Source organism: Miniopterus schreibersii (genome assembly GCF_964146895.1).
Source record: "Miniopterus schreibersii genome assembly, chromosome: 8".
NCBI classification, from domain to species: domain Eukaryota; kingdom Metazoa; phylum Chordata; class Mammalia; order Chiroptera; family Miniopteridae; genus Miniopterus; species Miniopterus schreibersii.
In genome coordinates, this window is record NC_138109.1 from 778680 (window position 1) to 786251 (window position 7572).

At 66.5% G+C, this 7572-nt stretch overlaps 1 protein-coding gene across 2 annotated transcripts; it reads right to left on the minus strand.

The window, feature by feature from the left end:
• Nucleotides 1-1301: 1301 nt before the first annotated feature.
• On the minus strand, nt 1302-4968 carry FAAP20 (FA core complex associated protein 20). Of its 2 annotated transcripts, XM_081144266.1 has the most exons (5): nt 4901-4968; nt 4509-4656; nt 4220-4430; nt 3988-4116; nt 1302-2426 (listed from the first exon to the last, which is right to left on the minus strand). In XM_081144266.1, exons 1-5 carry the CDS (start codon nt 4954-4956, stop codon nt 2296-2298), a joined length of 675 nt encoding a protein of 224 aa, XP_081000392.1. In that variant the 5' UTR covers nt 4957-4968; the 3' UTR covers nt 1302-2295. The 2 variants fall into 2 exon arrangements, with proteins under 2 accessions (XP_081000392.1, XP_081000391.1); XM_081144265.1 differs by having other exon boundaries at nt 3988-4430.
• Nucleotides 4969-7572: the final 2604 nt, after the last annotated feature.

Sequence of the window (7572 nt, forward strand, 5' to 3'; positions counted from 1 at the left end):
CGTGATGTCTTGTGTTACGTATCAGGTGCCGGGGGAGTGTTTCTATCAGTCGGGGTGAGGCTCAGAGCTAGGAAATTTAAGATACGCCTGCGGCGGGCCCCAGGCTCGCAGTGAAACCACCTGGAGCACACGCGGTCGCGCTGCGCGCCCCACGCGGCAGGCCGGCTCCGACCACCTGCGCAGGCGGCACGTGTCCCCGGGCCGCCCTCCTTCGGCGTGAAAAGCCAGACCGAAGGTTTTCTAGAAGGAGGTGAATCACATGGGTTTTTAGGTCCCTAACACGTTAGCTGGGGCGCGAGCCGGGGACGCGACCACGGCCTGCACTGCCACGTCCCCTCTGCGCCTCCGTGGCAGGTGGGGCTCGGTCTCTCCCCACGTGGCTGGTGTCTGGGGCAGGAGGTTACGGTGAGAACTGAAAATGAAGCCGCCGCGGTGCAGCCGCTCAGCTTTGCTGGATTCTGTGCAGCCCCGGTGCTCACGCTCCGGCTTCTCGGGGCCCCGGGTGCGGGGGCAGGAACACCAAGGCTCTCCGGCCCTGTCCCTGTCCCCGGGGTCTCTGCTCCCCACCCCCGAGGTGCAGAGCAGCTTCTGTGGATCATGGAGACTTGTGTCAACCAGACCCAATGTCACCAGGAAGACTTCCCTCCAACAAGCAAGACCAGGGCGCACGGGGCAGTGCGGGAGCCGACTGGGCCTCACGGGCGTCGCTGCCGGTGGGGACGTCCAGCGGCAGGGCCCCGGTCCGAGGGCTGTGCGTTCACTCGTGACGGGAGCAGAGCGCTGGGACGTGTCGACGCCGCCGGGGAGGGAGACCCCGGTGTGGCAGGAACCGCCTGAGTGCCCTTCGTCCTGGTGGGTCATCGGCTGTGTTGGGCGCAGTGACCCCAGTACAGGGCCCTGGACTTGTCCAGGTTGAGGCCTTTATTTGTCCAAGTTGGGTGTTGCCCAGGAGCTTCCCGGCTGCCGGGTTGGTCGATTGTGTAGAGCACGTGCGCGTGACGCCGAGCTCACGGTGGCGGGAGCTCTACACGCAGCCATCGGTCTTACGAGGTCAGGGAGGCACAGGACCCATCGGCCTGCGGTTTGGGGTCACAGTCCTGACGTTAGCCAACAGCTCCGGGCACCACGTCGCGTGGTTCTGTACAGTGAGCAGAGCCGTGGCCACCGGCTCTCCGGTGGATGGCCCCCACGGCCACAGCTGCTCTGTAACTGCACGGCCATTAAAGACCTTCATGAAAACGCTTACTGTTGGTTTCTTTGAAAGGAGGTGTTTCCAGGAAGCAGAGGTTTTGGGAGCCATTGGGGGAAAAAAATAGATTTTATTGGCTGAGTAGTTTCAGGTTCACAGCAAAACTGAGGGACAGGTACAGAGATTTCCCCTCTGCCCCCCACCCACGCAGCGGCCCCCACTCCCGACACCCCACAGGGTGCACGTGGCACAGCTCACATCATCTCCCAGGGTCCCCGCTTACAGCCCGTGGGTCGGGACAGGGTGTTTGACGACATGTGTCCACCACGAAGCATCCGTGTGCTGCACCTGCCCCTCCTGTCTGTGCCCCAACCACCGGCTTCCTGTCTGTCATTTACCTTCCCCAGAAACCCTCTCAGTGGGAACCCACAGGACGTGGCCGCCTGGGGTGGGCGTCTGGCACTTAGTAACCTGCCCTTAAGTTCCCTCCGTGTGTTTTCATGGCTGGCACAGGGCCATTTTTGAAAGGAAAACGGACGTCTGCGAGTTCACCTTGAGGTTTTGTATCGGATCCCCCCCCCCCCGCCAGCAGTGCTCCGTGGCCACGTGGCTGTGGCAGAGATGAGGGCGCCCGGCCTGAGCTGGTGCCAAAGCCTGGTTCTTCCTGAACCGGAAACCAGCCCAGGCGCCCGGCCCCCGCCCCGGAAGCCTGAGCGAGGTCGTGGTTGTGGCTGACCAGCCTGTCCACTGCCCATGGCGCTTGCTGGGCCTGCCCCCCCTTAAATTCTGTTAGAGGGGAAGCCACTCTGACTCGTCTGCCAGTCGATGGGGGGACCCAGGGCATCAGTGACCGTTTCTTCCCCTCTGGGAGAGACTGTGGCTGCATCTGGGGGACTGAAATGCACTGAACTGCATGGAGCCAGCCTGTCACCAGAGCACAGACGGGCCTCCTGGGTGCAGCTGCCCAGTTCGGCTGGTGAAAAGGTCCACTCATGGCCCAGGCCCATTTGCTGACCACAAGCCAACGTGGAAAAAGGGGCCATCTGGTCCCAACAGAAAGAGCTACGACAGGAGCAGGTCACAGTGACACGTTTTAATGCGCACCCTCAGCTTTCTTGCGGGTCACGGGCAGGGCGGTGATCCTGGCGCAGACCTGCAGCCGGCTCACCACACCACGTCTTCTGTGCTGTCCGCCAGGCACTGGGCAAGGTGGCTGTCGATGTCCAGCTGGGCCAGCCTGTGAGGAAGAGATGGTCACTCCCAGGGAGGGAAGCACTGCCGCACGGAAGGGCGCCAGCCAGAGCCTCCACCGCGCACTCGCCCTTCCCAAGGACGAAGAAACCCCGACGGTCTCCACGGCGGGTCAGAAGTGAGCCGAGGTCTGGGAGGAGGGGCCCACCAACCAGGAAAGGCCTCTCCACATCCTGTTCTTGGGTCAGAGGCTCTGCGTGCGCCCTGGACACGTGACACTGGAAGACGTGTGGGACACGCATTCTCAGGCTCCACGCCCGAGGCTGGGGGCACCCTAGTCTGAATGAGCCCCAGGGGAGCTCCCCCAGCAGCCAGGCGGAGAGGCCACCTCAGGCCCACCCAGGGGCTGTGAGACGCCAGGAGTCCTGCAGGCCCCCGGAGACACCTGTGGCCATGGCCCGGGAGGCGGTTTGCTGGCAGCCCAGATGCCCTCTCCCTGCCTGCAAGGGCCTCCCAGACAAGTCGCCTCCAGGACCATAATGACCAACTGTCCGAGTTCACTGCCCGGAAAAGACAGGCTCAACCCTGGAGCCAGAGAGCCGCTGCACTGAGCCTAGAACGACGTCCTTTCCTTACAACTCTCGGGCCAAGGGCCACAGCCCCACCAGGATGGACAGCCCGGGGCCCTCAGCAGACCTGGCCCCGCAGCCAACTCCCTGCTGCTCCAAGGCCCGAGCCAGTCCTGGCGGCTGCCTCAGTATTTGCAGACCCCGGCCCGTGAGTTCTGAAGTCCCCGGGGCCACTCAGCCCATCCTCAGAACCAGCCGCACCACATGCTGTCACCAAGGCTGCCAGGAGAGTCTAAGGTCTGGACCTTGGGCACCCTGTCCAGAGGTTTCCGGGCTGGGGTCCCTCGGGGAGGGCAGCCTCTGGGCTTCCTTCAGGCCTCCCCCAGTGACAGAGCTTTGTCTCCGCTGGATCTGTCTTCAGCTTGTGTCAGGACAGCCCTGCCTCGCTCCCCCTCCCAGGCCCTCTCCATCATCATGACCCCCACCGCCGGGTCCTCGGCTGCGTGACACTCGGCCCACAAGCCGGGCAGTTTTGAGTTTAACTTCTTAGTAAAGTTGGACTCCGTCTCCCAACTTAAAGCATAACGATTTATACCGGCTTTTTAAAAAAGAAAAAACATCTGTAGACACAAAACAGTCTTCATTTTTAAAACCTCCAACCCACCGCTGGGGCGGTACTGGTGGGAAACCTCTCAGTGACCCACAGCCTTGGCGGTGGCCGCAGCCCACCAGGCCCGATGGCAGGGCCACCGCGTGGGATCCGGGAACAGGTGCTCTGACCTGCCATAGAGCCTGCAGGTTGGAGCCAGAATGCAGCCTGTGGTCAGGACCCTGGACCACTGGACCAGCAGGAGGACCCCCAAAACCTACATCCGGGTGCCCTCTGGCTAGTCCATAGTCACTGCCTTGGCCAACTTTCTGCGTGTAAAAAGTTACTTTGAAAGGCCAAAGTCGAGCTCGGGCACCTCTTAGCTTTCTAAAGATGGCTGGGGTCCCGGCTGGCAGCCGAGGGGAGAGGCCCAGGGCAGGTGCACTCACCCGGGGGCGAAGTCGGCCTGGCACAGGGGGCAGCTCTGCAGAGTCTGTGCCGCGTCCGCTGCCGGCTGTGCCCGGGCACTGGGCACCTCGGGGGGCTGGGGCGCGGTGCATCCTTGCGGGGCCTGGGCACTGGGGACCTCGGGGGGCTGGGGCGCGGTGCATCCTCGCGGGGCCTGGGCACTGGGCACCTCGAGGGGCTGGGGCGCGGTGCATCCTTGAGGAGCCTGGGCACTGGGGACCTCGGGGGGCTGGGGCGCGGTGCATCCTCGCGGGGCCCGGGCGGGGGACGTGGGGCGCACGCCGGCTCCGCGGATCACCCGGTAGGAGCGGCCAGTGCCCTCTGCCCCCCTCGGGGCCGGCGGGAACGGCGTCCAGGTGAAGGTCTTGGACCCCACGGTGAAGACCTCGGGGGGCGCGGCGGGTTCGGGGTCGCGCGTGGGCTCCTGCGAAACGGGGAGATGGGTTGGGGGCGTCAGCGGCGCGGGGAGGCCCCGGTGCGCCCCGTCGGCTCGCGCACGCACCTGTCGGGGGAAAGCGGGCTGCGGGGGCAGCTCGCCGTCGGCGCTCAGGTCGGCGCCCGTCGTGCGCATCAGCTCCGCCCACAGCCGCGCGCGCTCGCCGCCGCCGTCCCGCGGGGACCCGGGGCGGGGGTTCGGGGCGCTGGGGGCGCTGGGGGCGGGGGTGAGATGTCAGCTGCGGGGAGCAGAGCGCGGGGCGTGGGGCCCTGCGGGGCGGCCCCGGGAGGCGAGGGCGGGACGGGAGGGGGCGTGGGGCGAGCTCACGGGGGGGGGGCTGGGGCGGGGCCCGGGCGCGCTCCCGAAGCACGTGGGGGGCACGCGCCGCAGCTCGGCTGGGGGGACCCTGGGCCGCCCCCCCGGCCGCCCCCGCCCCCGGCCCCAGGCCCCGGGCTCACCCGCCCCCCAAGGGCGGCCTCCGGCGGCTCAGCCGAGCCCTGCGCGCCGCCTCCATCCGCCCCGAGCCCGCGCGTCCGGCGGAAATGCGCCGCCAGCGCGCCCGGACCCGCCCCGGACACTGACCCCGCCCCTGACCGCCCCCGTCCGGGGCACCGGTCCCGCCCCCCGGGGCTGGGCGTGGGGCTGGGCGGGTCCCTGGCCCGGGAGCCCCGACCGGACCCCTGCAGGATGCGCGCCGGGGACCCCAACCTGACCCGCCCTTTCCCACTTGCGCGCTGGATCCCGCCCCCTGGGGTCCCCACGGCCTGTCCTCAGGCCACGAGGTGACCTCCCCTTCGCGACACTGTCGAAGCAGGTGCCCTGACTCCAACCTTTGGGGAGCCCGGGGCCGGGATGCCTCCCGCCGCCCCCGAGGTGGCCTCGCCCCAGGACCCGTTTCCCAGCGGCCCGGCTCTGGAGGCCCCGCTGGCCTCCCAGGACCCTCGCGGTGCCCTTACAAAAGGGGGACGCGGGTTCCTTAGTTAAGAAAAACAAGTGAGGTGACAAAGTCCAGGTGGCGGGACCTGGGGGTGGAGGGCCTGGGGGGGCTCCCCTGATTCCCGGGTCCCCCGGCCCATCACCCGGCCACCGCGCCGTCGCCACTGGGTGGCAGCAGAGGCCCAGGCTCCCTCCTCCACCCTGGACCTTGCAGAGCCCCTGCCCTGCTGCCCGAGGTGGGCACAGGGGCGACTCCACCGGGCTGGGGTGTGCAGGGGGCTGGTGGCAGGAGCTGCTCTGTGGACACAAGCAGGTGCCACTCACTCGGGCACAGGACCCAGTCGTTTCTGTGGCCCCCACCCCAGCTTTGGGGCTCCACTCTGCGCCTGCTTCTGCAGGGGCTCCCACCGGGCAATCCTCAGCCCCTCTCCACGGCACAGTCCTGCCTCCTCCAAGCCCCAAGTTTGGGCACCCCCGGCCCGGGCCCCCATCCCCGAGCGCAGGCCACTCAGGTGAGCAGTCACCCTCCTGTGACACAGGTGGGCCTCTCCAGCTGCCAGTGCAGACCTCCCGATGGAGGCGGCCATTCCCCTAGTGATCCCCGAGTACCGGCCGGAGCCAGGGACTGGTCTAGATGCTGGAGACCCCAGGAAAACCAGACCAGGGTCCTCACCCCCAGAGCCTCCTGACGGCTGGAAGACAGCCCCTCAGTGTGCGAACCAGAGGAGCTGGTGTGGCAGGGGCTCTGGGCCCCGGGATGGCAGCCTGGGGCTGGGCCTGCTCCCAGGTGTAGGGGCTCCCAGCTCCGGCACGTGGCAGGTGCCAGCTGATTGAGGACTCCCAGGCAGCTGTGTCTGGGGTTCCCTGCCCGGGTCCTGGCTGGCCCTGGCTTCAGAGCCTTTCCTGGAAGTGTCGCCACCCTTCTGCAAGCCAGCCGTGGGGACTTCCAGGAGAACTAGCGCCAGGCCCCCCCCCCCCCCGAGGCAGAGGGAGGCCCTGCCAGGCCTCGGTGACCAGTGTGTGCCCGGCGCTCCGGCCATGCTGGGAAGCTGTGGGGACACCTGGGTGAGGAACTGCTGCTCCTGAACAGGGCCCAGATGGAGCACCGGGGTCTTCAGGGTCCCGGCCCCTCCTGGCCACTCACACTTCAGCCCCTTCTGGCCCCTTCCTCTACAGACCTCACATGGCCAATCCCCTGAAGGGCAGAGCAAAACAGGAGCAGGGAGGGGCCTCAGATGGATCCAGGAGGCTGGGCTGGTAGGAGGGCAGGTGCCCCGGGCGGTGCAGGCCCTCAGGGCCGTCAGGGTCTGGACGAGCCTGACTCCAGCCTTTGGCACAGAAGGGAGACACCGAGTCTTCCTTGGCTATGAGGGTGGAGCAGAGGCCCCCAAGGGCCTGGCACTCTGGGGAGGGAGGGCAGGGCCAGAGCAACATGCGAAAGTCATCCTGGGGCTTCTCCTCTCTGGTTTCATCCAGCTGCTGGGGATTAACACACACACCCCATCTCTACTGGGACCCACAGCCTGGGACACTTCCTCAGAGACCAGAGCTGGGGCCACCCTGAGCCAGACACGGCAGGTGCCAGAGCTCATCAGGAAGCCCCCCCATCCCCTAGGCCGCTGCTTTCCGACAGCTGCCACCACCCCAGGCCTCACAGGGGCTTCTGGAGGTGGAACGGGAGCACATGCCCCCTGACAGCCCCACCTCACCCGGCTATCCCGGCGTCATTAATGAGAAGTGGTGGCCAAGGTTGGGCTGAGGAAGTTTAAAAGTTGAACTTAATTGAAAGGCTCACGTTTTCTGAGCCACCTGCTGCGGTGACAGGCAGCCGAGCTTCATTGGAAAATAATTTCCGGTTGGGACTGGTGCTGGTGCTGGCGCTGCGGAAACAAGATTTCATGAGCCAAAATTCACGTTGACAAAGAATATCCCAGTGTTTTGCAGGAGGTGCCTCCCCCTCAAGCAGAAAGTGCTCGAGGGGGCAGGGGTGTCGGGCCCCACCCTGCAGACCCGGAGCCCCCAGTGCTGGCCCTCACTGTGTGCTCCTGCCTCGTCCACCATGGAGACCTTGGTAGATGGTGAACCAGCTCCCCTCCAAGGCACCTGGCACAGAATCAGGGCGATGTCTGTGGCCATCCATCAGGGCCCCATCCCTCCCTGGCATCTCCACTCCAAGGAACAGGGATCTCAGCTC